Source organism: Macrobrachium nipponense, chromosome 13 (genome assembly GCF_015104395.2).
Source record: "Macrobrachium nipponense isolate FS-2020 chromosome 13, ASM1510439v2, whole genome shotgun sequence".
In the NCBI taxonomy this organism is placed as follows: Eukaryota; Metazoa; Arthropoda; class Malacostraca; order Decapoda; family Palaemonidae; genus Macrobrachium; species Macrobrachium nipponense.
The window spans coordinates 29508486-29533159 of NC_087206.1; the positions used below are offsets into that span (position 1 = coordinate 29508486).

General features: G+C 35.1%; 1 protein-coding gene across 2 annotated transcripts in view; it reads left to right on the forward strand.

Moving 5' to 3' along the window:
• LOC135225711 (protein argonaute-3-like) overlaps positions 1 to 24674 on the forward strand; it is a 470090-nt gene that overhangs the window by 58421 nt on the left and 386995 nt on the right. For both annotated transcript variants that reach the window (XM_064265079.1, XM_064265078.1), the window contains exons 3-5: positions 18972 to 19231; positions 19647 to 19766; positions 23146 to 23344. In XM_064265079.1, the coding sequence (XP_064121149.1) occupies positions 18972 to 19231; positions 19647 to 19766; positions 23146 to 23344 (579 nt within the window). The remainder of the gene's footprint in view (positions 1 to 18971; positions 19232 to 19646; positions 19767 to 23145; positions 23345 to 24674) is intronic.

A 24674-nucleotide genomic window follows, 5' to 3' on the forward strand; every position in this document is an offset into this window, starting at 1 on the left:
GAATACTGCCAAAATAATAATGAAGTTCGAATTAATTTTAGCCTTAATGTTATTACTACTGTAATTACACTACCACTACTATTAAAATTTCTAAAAGTTTATCAAACAAAAAATGTCGCTTTGAACGCAACCGTATACATAAACCATTTTCGCACGTAAAGGTATATGCTTACATTTTGTGGCTGGCCACTCCGACGATAAGTTGAGTGCAATGATGTGGAATTATTCTTTGAATAGGCTATTTATTATGAAGATATGACTATAATATATATGGTAAGAATGGTTTTATTACCTTTATTGTCAGTTAATATCATAATGTGAATGTTTGTGTACGTTGGTGGTTATCGCACTGCAACTACGCTTAGCCTACCAATGAACGTCGTACATAAACCTTGAACAGGCTATTTATTTCGAAGATAGGACAATAATATATTAGGTGAGAATGGTTTTATTACCTATATTGTCAGTTGGTAGTTATCGGATCACGGCCAAGGGTTAGCCTACCGAAAAACATCGCATACGCAACACAACAAACCCGTGATGCAGCGATTCATACCAGTGATGTAACATGAGAAACGGTCCAAGAAAAAACCCGTGATTAACTGGATCCGTGAATACTGATCCGTGAATAAGCGATGCCCCACTGTATATGCAAAATTTATTGTACATACTCTTTCCCGCTTTAAATGTCTAGATTTTAATTCATTTTTGAGATTACAATAAAAAATACAGGTATGTATAGAAAGAAAAATCTGTAGGGTTTGTATATACAAAATGCTGTATTAAAGTTCTGAAAAAATAAATTTCTACCTTTTATAAAAATATAATTAATGCTTTCAGTACATCTAAACTGATATTAGCACTGAAATTAATGTATTTTGATAAATTCCAGTAAGATGAAAAATATAAGTTGATATTTATTAAACAACAATTAAGTTAGCAGTAAACACATCCTAACATTTTACAGTACAATTCCACAGCTTGTACAGATATCTTTGCTTTGATGAAGTAAAACGTAGTTTCAAATGACTACTAGAAATAAACTAGATACTAAAAAATTTTGACCATCAAAAGATACATCTTAACAATTGGTGATCCAAACACTAGAAGTTCACTCATTAATGTATAAATGATTTACATTGCTTTTCAGTATGCTAGTCACAAATTTACATTTTATATAGGTTTGTCCTGTAAAAAAAAGCATTTACAGCAAAGGGATATTGAAAGTTGTTTTTATGTTTATCAGAAATAGAGAAAATATTGCAATGTAAGAACAAGAAGACTTTCATCCACACAGATCAGAATAAAAAAAAAAAAAGAATGACAGTACGACTGACATCTGTGACTTTTCCTTTTACATAGTACATTCATCACTGTCGTCTATATCATCATCTTCACTAATGTTATATAAGGAGTTGGAGCATCCTGACCCACGACACTGGCCACACACTTGGGAACATTCAAGGTTATTTTTACAGCAACAGCATTTATTTAACCCACAATCTGTCATACAGTTACATCTGATAATATACAACAGCGATGCTGGGTTTATATCTGTCATTACTGGAAGAAAGCTCCCATTATCTAAACACCAACCCCAGTCTTGGGCATTAAGGGAGGAGACACCTTTCCACTGCTGGACTTGGAAATATACTCTAATGCTATGGAATTTAGCTGATGCAGAAGTTGGTGGTAAACTCTGACACATAAGGTGGGAGCTTTTCACTCATACTTCTAAAGCTTTTTCTCTTGCTGATATGACTTCATCAACAGATTTTCCTGCTGCATTGAATGTTTCAGCCTGTCTACGGAATCCTTGGTATTTTGCATATTTCTTCAGTGAGGCATTCTTGCTAATGCCATATATGTGTGATGTAGTATCGCAACCGAGGAATGCATGTATATAAAGAATGTCCCCACACACTGACTCGCCAAGTACTTGCTTCACTTTCTTGATATTCTAAATTTGATTCATTCATAATGAATATGCTGTGGGTATTTAGATCAGCATAGTAACACAACAAGACTAACAAGTCTGTATCATTTCCTTTCAAGACAGTGTCTGATAATGCTGTTGATTCTTTTGTCACCTGTGTAATCAAGAAGTCAGCATCACCATCAGCATGAACAACTTTATGTCCATTCAGTTGTAGATATTTCCCTAGCAAAATGATGAAGTTTGCCTTATTCTTTGTATTTGAAAGAAATATATACAGTAGTACCTCGAGATACGAAAGGCTCTACTTACGAAAAACTCGAGATACAAAAGCCAATGCGAAAAATTTTACTGCTCTACATACGAAAAGTTTTCAAGATACGAAAGGTTGTTGCTGTAAAGTCCCGAGATTCGCCCGGACCACCAAGAACAATTTTAAAACTCCCGCGCCACCAACTGAGTAAACTCGCCACCATCCTCCCGCTCTCCCATTGGTTCCTGATGCTAGTCACCCCATAAGGTCCTGCTCTCCTATTGGTCAGCATCTACCCCTTGTGCTTTAAGTATTCTATTGGTAAAAGGATGCAGTAAATTGAAAAACTTATTCATGCAATACATTTAATAAAAAAAAAACATTAGGTAAAGATAGAATAAAGAATAGAAATGAATGTTTATTATACTGTTTGGTAGTTTCAGTAGTTGAAGAGAGATAATGAAAATTTATGGCTTACTGTGTAAAGTGATTGCTTGTCGATCGTTCGATACTCGTAAGATCTGGATGTAAACAGACGTTTGGAAGCTTCTTTTTTTTTTTTGTTTATTATAGTTAATGGTTACTTAATAATTATTTGAAATGAGTACATGCAGTACATTTAATAAAAAAATTGTGAATTAGATATCATAAAATATAAAATAAATCAGACTGCTAACAAATACGTGTTTTTTAGAATTCTTCTTCTGTTTTATTATTACGTTACGTATATGTATGTTTCAGTATAGCTGTCAGTAACTCGGTATCTCCATTAGGTAAAGATAGAATAAAGAATAGAAATGAATGGTTATTATACTGTTTGGTAGTTTCATTAGTTGAAGAGAGATAATGATGACAATTTAAGGCTTACTGTGTGCTAGGAAAAATGATTGCTTGGTGCTCGTTCGATACTCGTAAGACGGGTAAGAGCTGAATGTAAACAATCGATTGGAAGGTTTGTTTTTTGTTTGTGTATTAAAGTTAATGATTAATTAATAATTATTTGAAATGAGTACATACTGATTATTTATACATTTTATTGGCATATTCTAAGCTTTTAGCTCTTAGGTTTAGATGTCAGAATCATAGACTAGGCTACAGTAGCAACCGCTAACATAGGCTAGCCTTATTGCTAAGGGACATATGCTAAAGTCCTAATATATGCAGTAAAAATGGGGTTGAACATTACATGCAGTTGAATGTTACTCAAGTATGTACAGTATTTTGCCTTTTTGGAGTCATATTTCTTCCGTCGGATCGGCGTTGTAACCCTAGAACATGTGTTTTAGGCCTGGAAATATAATTTTACATGTAAAATGTGTTCCAAGATACGAAAAACTCATAATACAAAGGCCGCCTCGGAATGGATTAATTTTGTATCTCGAGGTACCACTGTATTTATTTTTTTGTGGGACACTTCCATCTCTTCAGAGAACGTGACTTCCATCCCAACTTTTCCCTTTCCTCTCCTCTGATGTGTGTCATCCTTTGTAGAGGGTGTTCCATAACCATCAAATACTACAGTTGCATGGCCATACTTCCTTGTCACATATGTAACATAGGTCAGACACACTTCCTTATAAGTTGACACACCAGAAGACCATGGAATCCGGTGGAGCAAAGCACCTCCATCTAGTACATATTTTACTTCTCTGGTTGGTGTTTCTTGGTCAGCTTCACTAGATGGCATTGGCAGAACCTGATTTCTGGGCTTCCCACATCATGAGAGATTCATCGAACAGGGCAGGTGGATAACTACATAATTCAAAGTTAAACATATCCACAGTAATATCAGATGCCTTGGCTGCAATCACCAACCGCTGGAAGAGAAGTTGGGGATCTACTTGTATGTGTTCACTACCAATCTTAGTTGCCAATTTTGTTGCTATAGTTGTTGCTTGGTCAGTGCGCTTAAAAATGTACTTAGTAACCGGTTGATTTGCCATCTTATTCAATATTTTCTCTCCTATTGTCGTTGCATTATCCACATCTACTGAACTACTGGCATGTATTCCTGTCATGATGTTCCTCAGTTGTGAACCACCTGTCTCATCATCAAAGGGTCGCTTTTCAGACAAAGTGAGTAGCAATGTACTGATGTCTTCCATGTCACGAGCCTGGCGAGCTTTACTCATTTCTTTACTTTGTTTGCCACCATCATATCTGATGCCTGTAAGTTCTTGCATTGCCCTATTAACCTCTGAACATACAGGCAAGGACATCAGCCAGGTCAGTCTGTTGTTCATTCATACCCGATCCTCTTGTTAGACCACCTCTGGTTTTCATGCTACGCATCAAAACCTGTTCAATCATCAGATCTGTGGATAATCCTGCCCATGTTCTATCACTCCTTCAAGAAACATCATGAAACCCTCTAGTGAACTTCTCATACAGATCTGAATGACTTTTCTCTAAGTTGATAATTTCTCAGGATTTACCATAAATATTATGCCCTGATGCAGCCAAATATGGAAGCATTTCAGTTACTGCTTGCAAATGCAACTCTCAGCGGCCTAGGCGTTCAGCTTTGATGAATTTCATCAGGATTTGTATCATGCTCATATACTGAAGCCACAGTTTAGCAGTACGGTCAGTAAGGGATGCTGATTTCTCACTCAAAAGCTGCTGAATGTGGGAAATCACCTCAGAGGAGCAAACTTCTGAAACTGTAACAGACCCATCTTTTTTCATTAGGCCATCATACATCTGTTTAGCTTCAGTAACATCTGGGTGCTAAGTGCATAACAGAAACCATTGTGCTGAAACTATATTAATGTTACTGTCAGTGATACATGCAAACTTCTATATATCACTTGTATGCTATATTGGATATTCTTATGATTCACACAATGCTTGCCACTTCATAGTGTAATCTAATCATCTGAAAAGATGAAAAACCACCTAATATGAGGTTCTTTCTACTCCAAGTCACAGACTCTAACAGTGTTATTCATCCGTCCCAGCCTGAATATGGCCTGAAATGAGTGAAATCTAAAAAGTGAATTTTTATTACTTTCCCATATTTTCTCGAACTGGGACTTTTAATGTTAGTATTGATTGACTGTAAACGAATCTGGAAAGATTTCTTCTGTACGATTTTTGTCCCCAAAAAACTGTAAAATGCCTTGACTAATAACTAATAGTCCGCCGATAACCAGGGACTGCCTGTATTAAAATGGGCAGTTATCAGAATTTTTAGAGGGGGTTATCAAGTATTCGTGGATTTTAGCTTTTCACTGGTGGTTGTGGTCCCTAGCCCCCCCCTCTAATACCAGTGGTTTACTGTATTCTTCTGTGTTCTTCCTCTCTCAGTCCTGTTTGTTTTCTAATGCTCCCTATGTAGTTCAGGAGAAATGGATAGGTAAATTTGAATATACAAACTTGCTTCCATCATCAGTTAGGCATTTGACCAAATATATTTTGAGTAAGGATTGCAGTCACCCCCATAGTGATTACCATTTTCTGTCCCTTGGCTTCCTGTTACAATCAAACAAGCTTTAGACACTTCCAGTGAAGTTGACAGTTGTACAGTTGGGGTGAAAGCTAATGAAGTTGGTGTGTGTGGAATAGTAGTCCCTTAAAATCTGGCGTAACCTTTTGGTAGTGCGGGAAATGAGGGCAGGTGTCTAAGGCCACCTATACCTCTAGGTGAGGGGTGTCACTCAGGGGTCTTCAGACACCTCCAAATGATATAGCCACTTGCTTCTCTTCCTTCATATATCTTCCTCCCTTCTTTGGGCAGCCGCTCAGGGCAAGTACATTTAGTGAGATATTAGGTATATATCTCACTTATGCATAAGGCCAATTTGCTGTGTCATCCCAATGCCTGGCTGAATAGGAGCTTAAGAATCATCACTCCCCTGCTCATGATGATAATCAGGACCAATAAAGTAATATTTAAAGTACCGTATATACTCGCATATTATTCGACTTTTGAAACCTAATTTTGAAGCTAATTTTAAAGGGGTCGCATCATACACATGGTATAAAATTAGCGTACCGTCTATGCTTTCCCAAATCGGCAGATTGCGATAATTACTACCGGAGGAAAACAGTAGATCTTTTAAAAAGTTATGCTTTACTTGTACTTCACTGTATCCAAGAATATTGTATGCATTCTCATATTACCACTATTTTAAAATACAAAAGAGCGATCGTGCGCCATTTGCATTATTTTGGTTTATACAGTGGACCCCCCGTATTCGTGTTCTCCAGATTCGCGGACTCACACATTCGCGGATTTCTCTCGGGAACATTTCCCTGCGTTATTCGCGGAAAATTCGCGCATTCGCGATATTTTTCTATGATAAATATCCACAAATTCCTGGTTCTTTTGATGAATTTCATCATAAAATGCACTTTTTGTGATAAAACTTAAAAAAACCATGTAGGAAAATTTTTAGTGGGTTTTTCTTGAGTTTTAACTAATAAAATAGGCTGTTTTTAGCATTTTTATAGGGGTTCCAAACATTCGCGGGTTCTAACTATTCACGGGGGGGTCTGGTACGCATCCCCCGCGAATACGGGGGGACCACTGTACAACATGTTTAACCCTCTTACGCTGACTGGACGTATTTTACGTCGACTTACAAAAGTTTTTTTTAAAATTCGCGGAAAAATACTTTTAGGCCTACCAGCCGAAAACTTTTGAATCACGCGCCTTGGGGGATGCTGGGAGTTCACGGATCAAGGTGTTGTTTTGTTTACAATCGTTACGCAGGCGCGCAAGCGCGAATTTCTTTCTTGCAGCACTAAAAAGTATCTGTGACACATCTCGGAAATTATTTTGTCACTTTGACATAATTTTTGTACCATTGTAAATTAGCTGTTACATGAAGTATTATATATGAAAATGTGCACATTTTTATGTAGAATACAACAATAAAATACTCATGATTGTAGCTTTTATCAGTTTTGAGATATTTTCATATAAATAACGATAATTGCCAAAATTTCAACCTTCGGTCAACTTTGACTCTACCGAAATGGTGAAAAACGCAATTGTAAGCTAAAACTCTTATATTTTAGTAATATTCAATCATTTACCTTAATTTTGCAACTAATTGGAAGTCTCTAGCACAATATTTCGATTTATGGTGAATTTATGAAAAAAACTTTTTCCTTACGTCCGTGCGGTAACGCTTCCGAAAAAATCATACATGCGATTGTGGTAATGTTTGCACCATTTTAAAATTAGCCGTTATATAAAGTTTTATATATGGAAATGTGCGCAATTTCATGCACAATACAACTAAAAACAACCCATGGTTGTAGCTTTTATCAGTTTTGAGATATTTTCATATAAATAACGATAATTGCCAACATTTCAACCTTTGGTCAACTTTGACTCTACCGAAATGGTTGAAAAACGCAATTGTAAGCTAAAACGCTTATATTCTAGTAATATTCAAGCATTTACCTTAATTTTGCAACAAATTGGAAGTCTCTAGCACAATATTTCAATTTATGGTGAATTTATGAAAAAAATAACATTTTCTTTACGTCCGCGCGGTAACTCTTCCGAAAAAATCATACGTGCGATTGTGGTAATGTTTGCACCATTTTAAATTAGCCGTTACATAAAGTTTTATATATGAAAATGTGCGCAATTTCATGTAGAATACAACTAAAAATAATTGAAGGTTGTAGCTTTTCTCATTTTTGAAATATTTGCATATAAATAAAGATAAATAGAAAAAAAACCACGTTCGGTCAACTTTGACACTACTGAAATGGTCGAAAAACGCAATTGTAAGCTAAGGCTCTTACAGTCTAGTAATATTCAGTCATTTATCTTCATCTTGAAACAAATTCGAAGTCTCTAGCAAAATATTTAGATTTATGGTGAATTTAAAAAAAAAAAAAAATCTTTCCTTCCCTCCGCGCGCTCCGCCACAAATCTCCGAAATGCATACGTACCATTCTCGGAATATTTGCTCCATTTCATATTAGGCATTTCATAGAGTTTTATATATGAAAATGTGCGCAATTTCATGTAGAATAAAACAAAAAATATTTAAAAGTTGTAGCTTTTCTTATTTCCGAAATAATTGCATATAAAAAAAATATATAAAAAAATTCGACATTGTCAACTTTAACTCGTCAGATATGGTCGAAAACTGCAATTGTAAGCTAATACTCTTACAGTATAGTAATATTCAATTATTTGTCTTCATTTTGAAAGAAATTGGAAGTCTCTAGGACAATATTTAGATTTATGGTGAATTTTTTGAAAAAATATTTGTTTACGTCCGCACGTTACGAATTCATGCATTATTTTGTGATATTTTCTCTGTGTTGCTTTTATTGATTTACAATGTGTTATATACCAAAATGATTGCAATTTAGTTTACATACAACGAAAAAAAAGTAACTTGTTACCTTTAACCGTTTTGCGCAGAGCGCGATTTGAATACAATTATATATGAAATTTAGTTTTTGCGCTATCATATATCGCATTATTTATATATGATAATGATAATTTTTTTCATTTCTGATGGTTGCATACTAATCTTCAGCCAATGACAAAAAAAAGAAGCCAAAAATGAACTCTTAATCTTGAAAACTAAGCGCGCTGTGATTTTTTGAAAAAAATATTTTTTCCACTTCCACGCTCACTCTGAAACACCTCCGGCACACGGGAGACAATTTTTTTTTACCGCTTCGGCGTGAGAGGCTTAAGGGGGCCGGCCGGCTAATGCCGTTTTTTAACGACAGGACTTTGACATTCATACCACTTAATAAGGTGACTTGGGACATCTCCAAACCGCATATGATTTTCGCCTCTGACCTTCGGTTTTGTGACGCCAGGGCAATTTATCCCGAAAATAACCATTTTTCAAATTCTATCTCCTCCTTTGATATTTAATATTAAGACCTGGGATTACTACCATATATAGACCTGATGTAGACCTCCAATCAAATGGAGAGTTTTTTTTCTAAAAGTCATTTGGTAAAAAAATAAACCCTATAAATCACGAGAAAAAAATTTATAAAAAAAAGACGAAACAAAAATTGGAAAAAGGGCTCTATTTGATTGTTCTATAATGTCTTTCTGAGTTATATACCAAATTCCAATGTTATAGCTTTAAAACTAAGTGAGGAGATAGATTTTGAAGGTCAATAAGTATAGTTTTGAGATACGGGCATTCAAAGTTTTCCTTTGTATTTCTATAAAGACAATGTTAATAAATAATGATTATTATGAATGTATATTTCTTTTTTGTGTATTAATAAACCAAAATTATTTTATTTATCATAATTTAATCATAAATGATGATCCCTTTGCTCATATATCGTAGCCTGGGGCACTGCTTGAGGCAAGATGGGGCACTCCTTCCTATGTAACCCACTCCCTCCCCTTCACTAACTCGGCTTATTACAGCGAATTTTCTTCTGTATGTTAGCGAGATGTTTTCCTTGTATTTTCCTCTTTGGCATGATGACATTCTTGCCGAAACAAAGATAAACAAACGTAAATGCAAGAGAATGTCAGAGGTGAGACTCGAAGGTGTAGTACTCTCTTTTTACAAAGACAATTTAATAAATCATGATTATTATGAAATTCATATTCCATTTTGGGTATTAAAAAACCAAAACTATGTTATTTATCATAAATGAGGATCTCTGTGCTCAAAAATCGTAGCCTTGGGCACAGTGTGACGTGTGCTGTCAGGCAAGAAGGGGGCGTTACTAAGCAACCCTCCCCTCTCTCTTCACTAACTACGCGTATATTATGATATTCTGTAATAATACTTGAGCGATTTTTCTTCGTCTGTATGTTAGCGAGATGTTTTCCTTGTCTTTTCCTCATAGGTATGATGAACTTCTTGCCGAAACATACATAACCATACGTAAAAGCAAGCGAATGTCACGAGGTGAAACTCGAATGTGCAATCTACTTGAAGTCTATGGTCCAACTGATTCATGATTGAACTAGATACTCGCTTATGCGAGCCACGGAATCTCTACAGATGCCATTTCTCACAATTTCTTTGCCAATAATGATCAAAATTTACGATAACAGAAGAAATATTACATTTTCTTGCACGGATGAATGTTTTAGGCTTATTGAGTTGTGTTTACTAATTACCCTGTAACTACGAAAGTAAGAGGAATTTTTACGAAATATTTCGTATACGATTCTCAATTGCCATATGAAGCTCCATGAATTTTTTCATGACTTTGCATTTTTCGCCCTATACCACCATATATAGGGGTTCCGGCCGGCCCCCTTAACTGTTCTAGACTAACCATCTATAATTTCCAAATCAGTTGATTAAGGCACAATACCGAAGGATTTTTTACTTTTTGTTTTACTTGGTAAAAGAAACATTTGTTACTTGAACTATTATTATTATTTTTTTTTTAGGATACACAGGTAAGTGAAAATTTATTAAAGTAAAAAAAATGCATAGAATTAATAAACTAAAATCCTCCAAAGTCGCTCTCCATGTCCGTATCATCGAATACTGCTCTGAATTCTTCCCCATCAAGGCAGTCGTCATATTCATCATCTTCCAGATCTTTGATCATTTCATCTTCATCTCCTGCATCTTCGTATAGGACATCGTCAATTCATATGGAAGGTATAGTCTTGTCACCATGGCGAGCTCTCTGGCGTGGCTTTTAAAGATCTGCCCTTATGCTAATTTTACAAAAACAACAACTGCCCGTGTGTGACAGTCCTTTGAATGTCCTTGAGACAAACCCCGAGGCTATAATTATAAGATTACAGGCGTTCCCCGGGTTACGACGGGTCCGGCTTACGACGTTCCGAGGTTACGACACTTTTTCTTAAATATTCATTGAAAAATCCGCCCTTGGTTACGACGCTTGTTCCGAGGTTACGACGCTGACGCTTCCAACGCTCCGAGTTAACGAAGCTTTTAAAAAACGCTACTATGATAAGAATCCTTTATAGTTTAGCACAGTATATTAATAAAAATAAGTTTTTGGTTAGATTACAACAAAAATTTTGAGGTTATGATGATTTTCGACACTTTATGTCGTATTTTTTTTATTTTTTTAGTGACGCCTCATATGCGGATCTAGTTTCCAAGCGAATGAATACACTAGCTTGGGATGCGCAGTTTATAACAGTCCAAAAGCGCAAATAATGAAAAAATAATTGCTTGTTTCCAGTATACATAATTAACAAAACTAAGTTTCTTGTTAGATTACAATGCAAATTCCAAGGTTATGACGGTTTTTTATGCCTTTTAACGATACCTCATACGCAGAACTAGTTTCTGAGCGGAGGGCGCATAAATTAATTTGCGCTATTAAACTGTATGGTAACCATAGTCAAGGATAAGGAACGCATTCTCAAACAGTATACATATCCTTTAATACAAAACAGCAAAATATCATTGAAACATTATTTCACTTAAAGAATCCATTTATACTCTACTTAGACTTGGATATAAAAACCATAGTTTCTCTCTCTCTCTCTCTCTCTCTCTCTCTCTCTCTCTCTCTCTCTTTGTATTTTCTGACGAAAATAATCACTAATTAGTGTATTTTGATGTTTATTTTCATGACTAAATACATTTTTATAATACAAAAATGATTTACTAATTTTCAAATATTAATTCTGATTAATACTGTATTAGTAAGTTTAATAAGTTGAAATGATATCACATAATAAAAATAATAATTCTCTACCTCCTCTCTCTCTCTCTCTCTTCTCTCGCTCTCTCTCTCTTTCTCTCGTCTCTCTCTCTCTCTCTACTACAAAGATGTATGTTTTTTGTATGATAAATAAATGACTTACTATTTTCAAATATTAATATTAATTTATACAGCAATAATATCAATTCATTAAAGAAAATACCATAGTGAATTAGTAAGATTTGAGCTTATATTTAAAAAAATATGGAAGAATGAAGGAAATCCCAGTCTTCTTCCAGTAACCTTTCCTCAAGATCCAGGTACTAAAACTGTCAGATATATCAAGTTCTGTGACAGCCAGGAGGGGGAAGAGCTGCAGTGTTGCAATCACATGTTCCTGGGTGGGATTTCCCCCCCACCCTCTCTCGCTCTCTCTGCTCTCTCTCTCTCTCTCTATCTCTCTCTCTCTCTCTCTCTCTCTCTTCTCTATCTCTCATTTACTGAGACTCGAGATTTTTTATGTACTTTTACTATTTGTTTTTAATACTTTCAAATAATAATAATAATAATAATAATAATAATAATAATAACAACTGTAATTACAAAATTCATATGTGATAGTATTTTAAAGAAATACAATACATACTAATCTATCCATGTCACTTTTAATTAAGGTTAAACTCTCTCTCTCTCTCTCTCCTTCGTCTCACGGTCTCTCTCTCTCCCAATTCTCATCTCTCTCTCTCTCGCTCTCTCTCTCTCTCTCTCTTCTCTCTCTCTCTCTCTCTCTCTCTTTTGCCACACAAGATGATAATGTGTCATAGTGGTAACTCCCCCCTCCTCTCTTCGCTGGAAGCGTTATAAGTATTTTTTGAGAGAACAGAGAGAGATAAACAATCTCTCTTACCGAGATGAAAGAATTTTTATGGTACTAGTATGTAAAATGTTTATTGATAATTTCAGTTATTTAATAATAATAATAATAATAAAACTGTAATTACAAAATTCATAATGGTCGTATTTTAAAGAGATGAAAATGACCTTTCCATTTCACTTGTAAGGATAATTCCTCTTTCTTACTGAGATGAGAGAATTTTTATGGTAGATGCACGTGTTTATTATATTTTCAAATAATAATAATGATAATAATAATAATAGAAGTAGTAATAATACGATAACTAATTTCAAAAGAAAATTCTTCCCTTCGTCTTTTTCTGTATCAATTTCCCTACCTCATAACTCCAGTGACACTCTGAGCTTAACCCTTAAAACGCCGACTGGACGTATTTTACGTCGACATTTTTTGTCTCTCGGGTGCCGACTGGACGTATTTTACATCGACATACAAAAGTTTTTAAAAAAATTCGCGGAAAAATACTTTTAGGTCTACCAGCCGAAAACTCTTGAATCACGCGCCTTGGGGGATGCTGGGAGTTCACGGATCAAGGTGTTGTTTTGTTTACAATCGTTACGCAGGCGCGCAAGCGCGAATTTCTTTCTTGCCGCACTAAAAAGTATCTGTGACACATCTTTGAAATTATTTCGTCACTTTGACATAATTTTTTTACCATTTTAAATTAGCCGTTACATGGAGTATTATATATGAAAATGTGCGCATTTTTATGTAGAATACAACGAAAAAATACTCATGATTTTAGCTTTTATCAGTTTTGAGATATTTTCATATAAATAACGATAAGTGCCAAAGTTTCAACCTTCGGTCAACTTTGACTCTACCGAAATGGTAAAAAAACGCAATTGTAAGCTAAAACTCTTATATTTTAGTAATATTCAATCATTTACCTTAATTTTGCAACTAATTGGAAGTCTCTAGCACAATATTTCGATTTATGGTGAATTTATGAAAAAACTTTTTCCTTACGTCCGCGCGGTAACTCTTCCGAAATAAATCATACATGCGATTGTGGTAATGTTTGCACCATTTTAAATTAGCCGTTACATAAAGTTTTATATATGAAAATGTGCACAATTTCATGCACAATACAACTAAAAACAACCCATGGTTGTAGCTTTTATCAATTTTGAAATATTTTCATATAAAAAATGATAAGTGACAAATTTTCAACCTTCGGTCAACTTTGACTACCGAAATGGTCAAAAAACGCAATTGTAAGCTAAAACGCTTATATTCTAGTAATATTCAAGCATTTACCTTCATTTTGCTACAAATTGGAAGTCTCTAGCACAATATTTCGATTTATGGTGAATTTATGAAAAAAATAACATTTTCTTTACGTCCGCGCGGTAACTCTTCCGAAAAAATCATACGTGCGATTGTGGTAATGTTTGCACCATTTTAAATTAGCCCTTACATAAAGTTTTATTTATGAAAATGTGCGCAATTTCATGTATAATACAACAAAAAATAGTTGAAGGTTGTAGCTTTTCTCATTTTTGAAATATTTGCATATAAATCACGATAAATAGAAAAAAAACCACGTTCGGTCAAATTTGACTACCGAAATGGTCGAAAAACGCAATTGTAAGATAAAACTCTTACAGTCTAGTAATATTCAGTCATTTATCTTCATCGTGAAATAAATTTGAAGTCTCTAGCACAATATTTAAATTTATGGTGAATTTAAAAAAAAAAAAACTTTCCTTCCCTCCGCGCGCGGATTCTCCGCCACAAATCTCCGAAATGCGTAAGTCCCATTCTTGGAATATTTGCTCTGTTTCATATTAGGCATTTCATAGAGTTTTATATATGAAAATGTGCGCAATTTCATGTAGAATAAAACAAAAAATATTTAAAAGTTGTAGCTTTTCTTATTTCCGAAATAATTGCATATAAAAAAAATATATAAAAAAAAATTCGACATTCGGTCAACTTTAACTCGTCAGATATGGTCGAAAACTGCAATTGTAAGCTAATATTCTTACAGTATAGTAATATTCAATCATTTGTCTTCATTTTGAAAGAAATTGGAAGTCTCTAGGACAATATTTAGATTTATGGTGAATTTTTGAAAAAAATATTTGTTTACGTCCGCACGTTACGAATTCATGCTTTATTTTGTGATAATATTTTCTCTGTGTTGCTTTTATTGATTTACAATGTGTTATATACCAAAATGATTGCAATTTAGTGTACATTACAACGAAAAAAAAAAGTAACTTTTTACCTTTAACCGTTTCGCGCACAGCGCGATTTGAATACAATTATATATGAAATTTAGTTTTTGCGCTATCATATATCGCATTATTTATATATGATAATGATAATTTTTTTCATTGCTGATGGTTGCATACTAAACTTCAGGCAATGACAAAAAAAGGAGCCAAAAATGAACTGTTAATCTTGAAAACTAAGCGCGCTGTGATTTTTTGAAAAAAATATTTTTTCCGCTTCCGCGCTCACTCTGAAACGTCTCCGGCACACGGGAGACTTTTTTTTTTTTACCGCTTCGGCATTTAAGGGTTAACAATGCCATACAATGGTCAACGAATTTAATGGTTTTATGTAATCTCTCTCTCTCTCTCTCTCTCTCTCTCTCTCTCTCTCTCTCTCTCTCTCTCTCTCTCTCTCTCTCTCTCTTGTATTTTAATGAAAATATACAGTAATTTGTGAATACACAGTGTTGCACATGAAAAAAATAAATTCGTGATAATTTTAGAGATACGGCCCTAAGAAAAATTGCAAATTAGTGAAATTTTCCCTGTGGACATGTTTTCAAGAACGTCGTTCCGGCTTAGGACGATTTTCGGGTTACGACGCATCTTAAGAACGGAACCCCCGTCGTAACCCGGGGACTGCCTGTATAAGGGGTTTTCATTCCCAGGTACTTAAATCTCCTTCCTATTCAGCCCTGCTCTCTCTCTCTCTCTCTCTCTCTCTCTCCCCCCTAAATCTTACAGCTGTCCGAGCGAGAGCTTTTTTTATGGGACAACATAGGCCCGCATTTCGAAGTTGATGTCTATCATGGCTGTGAGATGACCAGGAATAACTTGTAAGTCAGTGTCAAAGTCACTCCACACTTCAGTCAGGCCAAAACTTTGCCATATCGCATTCAAACAATATTCAGTCATTGTTTCCTATCTATTATTTTGTCAGAGAGAGAGAGAGAGAGAGAGAATCTGTCTGTATACGATTGGTTATTTTCTCACTCGTCAAACTTACTCTGTTATGCTTTATTTCATGTTTCCTTGCTCACCAATTTATTCTATACCTACGATATTAAGAAATCAAGATATGTGCAGAAGGGAGAACTGCCTCCAGACTGTACAGTCAGTATGGATTTAAACGCACGTGGAACTGGTTGAAATATTCGCACAGCACCAAAATGAGATGCCATGTTGATAGAAAATCTGACTCCGTTTCTTGTTATTGCATAAAGAAACTTTATCAATCGTGAACCTACGTAATTTATTTAGAATTCTGCGTAACGGAAAAGATAATATTTGATAGCTGTAATGGGAGAAATGGTTTTATCTCTGTTGTTGTTATAAATTTGGCAGATATGCGATCAAACACGTGGAAGGACCAAAACAGCCCAGCCAGAGAGCTCAGCTCATTTTGTAAATACTATTGTTTGGCGTGCTAGGCTTACCCGATTCATTTGGGTGTGCGCTGCAGCTGCTGCTACTGCTACTCAAATAATCGCATTTTTCTTACTAATCCCAAGAGTTGACCATGGAAAATCCCAAGATTAACCAAAAATCCCAAGATAATAACATAATTGACGTATGCCAAGCCTTGGAGTCCTAAATATTTACTCTGTCTTTCTATCAGGAAAAGATACTGATAAATTGAATTGACAGTATCTTTCCTGAGAGAGAGAGAGAGAGAGAGTATATTTAACCAGTGGGCATTAGTACACATGCAGGCAGTGTGTTCATGCTTGTTAAAAATTGTGCAGTACGGGTAAGAAAAAAAAAAAAAAGGAATTTTGTTGCTGTCAGTCGCATGGACTGAATTTACAAAGAGCAGGGAACAAATCTTGACATTCCTCGAGAGATTAGAGAGATGAACCAAGGACATCTAGGATGAACTCTCTCTCCTCTCAACTATACTGTAAGTGTTAACTTGAGTCTCTGAAACCAATAGGTATTAGCACATGCGCAACTGTATGTGTGTGTGTGTATGGGCATACTGTTATAAAATATGCTGTACCTACAGGTAATACCTACATCTTGGAAGATAAAACAAACAAACAAATTTTGTTGTTGTTAGTTGCCGGGGATATAAAGGGTGTGACCAGCAGACAGAAAGATTAAAATTTTTCCAGAGATTAAAGAGCTGAATTTTGTTTTGAAGGTATGTCAACCGCGATAGTAAATAGGGATCATCTTCTAAAGAAATTTTTTTTCTTTTCTTTTTGCGGAAGAATCTTCAAACCATTTTGCATTCAAAGTAATGAGAAGGAATCATTCTATTCTTCATGTAATCAGTAAAATACTTACACTAATAAAAACTAAAACTATGTACAGTATGCAAAACACACACACATCGTTAGCTTCGCGTGTGTAAACTTTTATTCTAAGAAATTCACAGAGTAGTATAACTAACACCTGATTGGTTGGTTAGTAACCATGGAGATCTGTAATCCAATGACTACCTTCTGCTTCTGTTCTATTTATAGACATATGCCGTGGATGGCACTAGGTTTGAACGTTACCATGTTCGTGATTTTCTGACTGCTGACAGCAAAAATTACTCAATAATTTTCTTTATATAATTATTTCTTTGTGAAAACAATAACGTAATATGATCATTTTAACTTTAATGTATAGTGGTATGAAAAATACCAGTGTGTCGTAGCGATGCGTCATCAATATAGTGGTATGAAAATACCACATGGTGTTGTAGCGATGCGTAATCACAAAGTACAAATCCTTTTCCCGGACCATCCTCAAAATTTTACGACTCTTCAACTTCAAGATCGATATGGTGAAATATATTATATAGTCATACTTATTGTTAAGATTCACAAGTTGAACTGCAAAACATTATTATATTTTGATTGTTATGTACATATATTTTTTGTGTTTTACGGAATGTTTGTTTTGAAAATAATAGCTATTAGTGAACATATGGTATTAATTGTCCCACTATTTTATTATAGGTGATCTTAATTATCTCACATTCATTTAATAGTATTATATTAATATTTATTTAAATAAACTGTAATTAATAAATAACAATAATGAAAAACATAAAGGGAAAAATGTTTTTGCTGCAGTAGTGATGTTTGATTATGCATCTGACCTCACATTTCCGAAATCTGAAAAATTCCAAAAAACAAATCGGAATGTGTGTGTACTGCACATTTTTTTAAAACACGCACAAGTCTACACATTTACTGATACCCATTGGTGAAAGACTCAAATTACAGTATTTATTCTTGAGAAGAGAGAGAAGAGAGAGAGAGAGAGAGAGAGAGAGAGAGAGAGAGAGAGATTTAGGAATCCAAGGCGTTGTATTTTTACAATTATTTTATTATCTTGGGATTATTTTTTAGTCTTGAGATTTTTTATTCAATTCTCGAGATTAGTAAGAAAATTACCGTAACTTGACTAGCAGCAGCACACATCTGAATGACTCGGCCATTAGCACGCTAAACCACCAACCTTATGAACTGACGCTCTCGGAAAAGGAACTCGCATGATACATGAGATACATGACAAAACCACTGTTTATCATGATATGCGAGATCGCACGTTACTCAAGTATATACTGTAGTATATTTACTTTCTTGGTTATGTAAGCCAGAGCCTTTCATCATATATCCCACCTTAACTACCCCAATTCACCTTGAGGAATAGTACTATAATGGAAGGCTAAGGTTTGTAAACCTAGACAAAATACAAATTGCTTTAAAATTTAGGTATAGTATTGTATTTCAGATAGTATTAGGTTGTATTCAGGATAGTTTTCCGTATTTAAGAAAATTTATTTTACTATTATGAGTTTTTGTGTTCTTGGCTATTTGTGTTAGTCTTTTTTTGTGTTGGTAGCAGGTACAGAGTGCTGTTATTGGAGGAGAGATTAGTAGTAATGGCTTTTTTTCTAGTCAATTATTAATGTGTTTCAAACTTGATTTTTGTTCACTGATTTATAAATAAATATATATATATCAGGATTTTTTTGTCATTAAGCATCAGCAGTCCTGTGCCTAAAGAGAATTTTATGCCAAAATATCTCCATAACAGACTGGTGGAGCAGGTGTCCAGGTTGACAGTGAATCAGCTTCTGAAGATGGCAGCAGTGTTGCTTCAGGGATTTCTCGCAAGTCCAGTGGGAGAGGAGCACTTATAGCCCAATCTGTCAAAAAAGGTTTATCTGGTGAACTAGGTGGGGCCGCAGACATTGGGCCCGAGCAAGGGAAGTTTAATATTGGCCGAGGTAGAGCTGATATAATCAGGGCTTTAAAATTTGCAAATGTGACTATGCAGCCTGGAGGAGAACCTTTGTGAGTACTCTATGCATTATGCAAATCACATTTTATTTCCATTTTTACCGTCTCATTTGTTGTCCCACTTGCAGTGTGCCTTGCATGGCACATTATAGATGGTACACTTCCACTACAACCTTCTAACTTTCTTATTAATCTCTGAAAGAGTGTGATAGTGTGTGGAAGTTTAGTAAATATCAGTGGGCAAAACTAAACCATGTTGTTATAAAAAGAACTTACTCTCACTTTGGAAGTGTAACATAATTGTAGTTGATTGTATGGTAACTAAAGTATACTCTTTTGACAGTAGTTCATACATACATAACTAAGAAAATGATCTAGTATCTAATATTGTTGTAGCTTTTAAGTTGGTAAACTCATTACATAAAAGGGACAGCTAGATTACGCTTCAAGTGTTCTCTTTCACTCTCAGAATTCCAGAGCCAATTGGGGAAGATACAAAATCATCAGCATTAACAGAAAGCATGCAGGATTTGGACATTTCAGATCAAGATAGAAATGTTGTATGTAAAAAAGGAACTTCAGGAGCAAAGTAAGTTTTTTACCATCACATTTTTCTAGAAACGTCATTTGCAAAAAAGGACATCAGAAGCAAATTTTTTTTAACCATACATAATTTGTCCATTTTTTCATGGGTTACATGTGACTAAAAACCTGATGATTGTTGGCACTTTGTTAATGTCATCGTCTAATCATTAGTAAAAACCATTAAATAATGTTTAGTCTGCATATACAGTAAAAATTAATTTTTATGGCGACCTTTGGTCCAAGAAGCCTGCTGGTATGGCATTTAGGTCATAAGTCCCATTCCATATTAAAACTGTTGGTCCAAGCACCTCTCTGTTAGCTGCTTCATTTTAAAAATAGTTAAGTGCCTCCATAAATTGAGTTTCATACTACCAAATGACATCAGAATAACAGCTTCTCACTCAGCTTCATATAGCTTGTAAAAACATTTTGTTCTTAAGGAAATACAAACCATCATCTTTTTATATAGGAGTATCTGTCAGCGTTAGCTTGAGATGGTTGTTTAACTTGGTAACAAGGTAGTATAACGTTAACAGTTAGTTGTGGGGATGGTGAGTTGAGGGATACCCCTCCATCACCTACTGTCATCTACCACTTTTTTTCGTTGGCTGTTATCAAGTGAGGATGTCTCGTTTCTCTTCTTTTAACTGCTGAATTGCACACGTTTTGGAGGGTTTTGTTTTCGAGAAATGGTGTCATTTATGGAGGTGAGGAGGGTATTAGTTAGTAAATCTTCATCCCCCACATTTTTCCGATGTCTACCCATACTGTTTAATACTAATCTTCCTTTCAGATTCAGCAGTTTTGCTGTTGCGTGTAAAAATTTACAGAAATTGGAAAGTCCTCTGTTGAAGAGTTATCCTTCAGGTGTTAGCTTATGTCTTCCCCTCACTGCTCAAAACCACCTTTCTCTTAGTGAACCCTCCTGGATGAAATGTGGGTATCACAGGACGTGAAGGGATATATTCTTACCCGTACGACATTGATTGTGAAAATTTGCTATTTTTCCTGTTGCAGCAACTGATAGGAGCTCAGCACTGAAGATGTTCCAGTAACAAAAGCTTCATTCGTTATTTGTGGAGACTGTAATTCAAAGCACACTGAGCAGCTAAATTCAAATTCCACAGATCAGCATGACCGGTCTGCTCTTGAGTTCTGTGTATCCTCTGATTTTGACTAGCAAATTGAGGAATTTGCGCTTATTTCTGGTAATAGATTAGACTTCATATTCACATATGTTCCAGGTATTGTCAAGTCCAAGGTTTGTGAATATATTTGCGCCATTGAGATGGACATATGTACAGTATCTGTCAATCAGTACACATATTCCTAATGCCACCATTGGGAAAAAGGTTTGGCTGAAATCTTGAACCAATTGGGATTGCATTATTTAAGCTCGTTAAGCATTCATATATCAGATGCTATATGAGGTCCTGATCCCAAGAAGTTAAATTAAATGCTTATGTTTATTTTAATGCAGTAAAACCTAATTTTAACAGACCTGGAACTAATGGACATCCAGGTTTAAAGGACAAAATCCAGCCAACGGTAGTACAGGCAGTCCCCAGTTATCGGCAGCCTTGGTTAAATGTGATCCAGTTTGATGGCGCTTGTCCAGCAACAATGGTAACTGGAATTTTGGTGATGACATGCTCCAGTCTCCACTTATCAACACTGATAACCAGGGATCAGTGCTGTTATCAACAATTTTTGGTTATCATGCTGTCGGGATTGGAACCTCACCAACAACTGGGGACAACCTGTGCAGCCTAAGACAACTTTAGATTACAAAACCATCTGTGTATAGGGTAGCTTTTGCAACAACAGGTATCTTAGAAATTGGTTATGTAGAGATGATATTTCAAATGCTGTTTTACCTAGTGTATCCTTTAAAATTCTAAATAAATGAAATAACAAAACTGATTGTATGTCATGTTTTTCCTAAAAGGAAAACATAGTTTTGTATATGTTTCATTGCACTACAAACCTCTCACAGTATGATAATGTGTGATAATTTTAACCTACTTACTACCAAAAGGATAATAAATTTTTAGTGAAAAATTAATATGGTGTAATCCTAAATATTATTACCATAATTACATTACCATTACTATCTTGAAAGGATGCTGAAAGATAACATTGCTGTGATCACTACCATAATTCGATGTTTACATGTCGTTAGCTGGCTGGGCTCGCATAGATGAAAGTTAATTTCACATATATAGAATTATTCCTCAAATAGGGTATTTTTAGTAAGAAGATATGCCAATATTTAATACGCCGTCGACCCCTGCTATTCGCGAAGTCACATAATGGCGGATTTCTCTATGGACCTTATACAGGCAGTCCCTGGTTATCTGCAGGGTTCCGTTCCCAGGGGTGTGCCGATAAGCGAAAACCGCCGTTAACCAAAACTGCAATGTATTGCGCAGATAACCAGTTATGGCGGCATAAATTGCGGGAAATTTGAGTATTCTTGGTAATGTTCTATGAGAAATGTCCATAAATTACTGAATTTTTATATCAATTTCATGATGAAATGCACTTCTTGGGATAAAACTTAAAAAGAAAAAATAGGTATAAGCATGTATACTTTTTTTTTTTTTTTTTTTTTTTTTTTTTTTTCGCCGAAAGAATAGGCATTTTTAAGCCTTTTTATAGGGGCTCGTAAGTATTTGCAGAGTCAAGCTATTCGGGGGGGGGGCGGTTATCTGGTACGCATTCCCCATGAATATGGTGGTCCACTGTATATAATCTAAAAATAGTTTTATAATATATTCATTGCCAATCAAAACAATGTGATAATGTACGATAATTATAGTTCATATGACTGAATTGTTCTTAACTTACATCACCAAAATGACAATGAATATTATGTTATCCTAACATTATCACTACCATAATCACACTACCATAAAAATTTCGAAAGGATACAGAAAGATAACGTTGCTATGAGCACTAACATAATTAGATGTTTATATTTTGTCAGCTGGACTTTCATAGTGACGGTGGTAAACAGTTTATTGCCGTTGATAAGCAGTTAACAGCACCAATATGTGTTTACAACATTGTAAACACCATTTATTACCATAATTTTTGGCAATATTTGGTTATTGGTGCTGGGCTGGGGACGGAACCCCTGCTGTTAACTGGCCTGTACTTCTAGGAAATGCATTTTGCATTTTCAATTGGTTTCAGTGCTCATTGTGGTTACTTTATAGCAATGGGAATAGTCTGATTTAAAATAGGTAAACTTGTTTTATGGAGCCCTTAGGCACATGCCCGTTCTTGAAATTGGCATTATTAACCTATCTGAGCATTCCTTGCATTGTAAGTTAAGATATCTAATATTTTTTAAAGAGACACCTACCTTTTGCTTTCAGATTTTCTGGTTATGCAAACTGGATACCTCTGTCTTTAAAGTCCAACATGGCTGTGTTTGAGTATGAAGTTAAGTTCCAACCTTCAATTGATGCTCGAAATCTTCGATTCAGAATTCTCAATTCCCAGAAAGATAAACTTGGTTCTGTCAAGAGTTTTGATGGAACAAAATTGTGGTTACCCATAAAGTTACCAAATGAGGTATGTAGAGCTGATTTGTATGGTTAGTAGTTTAATTGTAATTTGCTTTCTTATGTCCACTAAATTTTTACCAATTTGGAAGTATCTGTATTAAGATAATGTCTCTTATATATTTATTTCTTTTGGTATTCTCTCTCTCTCTCTCTCTCTCTCTCTCTCTCTCTCTCTCTCTCTCTCTCTCTCTCTCTCTCTCTCTCTCACAAATATTAAAATGAAATAAACTTTTTTGAGTGTACAATTAACTCTTAATGGACGGATACCCTCATGTGAATAGCAGTTACAAGTTATGGGTGGTGGATGGATTCACACATAGTTCACTCATGGTGACCATCAGTGTTACATGCCATCGATTTGAAGTAATTGGGTGGGGAAGAAGTTCCAATACTTCTACAACCCATAAATTCACTAATGGCAACTTTTAGACTAGCCAAGATGAAGAAGAAAGCAGGCAGTTCATGAGATAGTTGTGATCTTTACTTCAAGAGAGCATGTACGCACTGCCTCTCTATCACACATGACGTCTTTATATAAATTTGCTCATAAATATACCCAGGGGTTGCTGTTGGTTTTAGTTCCTATCTTTTATGACAGTGTATCAGGTATAATTGTAATTTTGCAAAGAAAAGTCCAAAAATTATTAGAAAAGACAATTAAAAAAGTTACTGCATCTTTGATCTCAGTAAATTTACTTAAATTTATAACATATTTGAGATTTGTTGCTGATTTTAGTTATTTGTATTTATATTGTTTGAGCTGTAATTATAATTTCACAAAATAAAATAAAATAATTTATTAGAAGAAATGTATATAACTTGGTCAAATTTATGATAGTCTTGTAAAAGAGGCCCCACGAACAGTTATAAATAGTAATTTTGTTCATGAAACTTACCTGTCAGATATATATACAGCTGTATTTCTGACGTCCGACAGAATTTCAAAACTCGCGGCACACGTAGTGGGCGGCCAGGTGGTAGTACCCATTCCCGCCGCTGGGAGGCGGATATCAGGAACCATTCCCATTTTCTGTTCATATTTTTTCTGTCGCCGGTGCTGGAAACAACTGTTTACAGTACCTCCGTCTAGGATTTTTGATTTATCTCGCTTTAAAATATCTGGATTGACTTTTGGTTTGGCACGCGTAATAGTGGATTGGTTTTTGATTTTGGATTGGCTTTTCTGTGTACATGATGTCGGGATCAAGTACTGGAAGTTTCAGAGTGTGTGTGAGGAGTGAATGTAAGGTGAGGCTTCTTAAACCTTCAGTTGATCCTCACACAGTTTGTATGGAATGCAGGGGGCATGTTTGCTTGGTTGATGATCGGTGCAATGA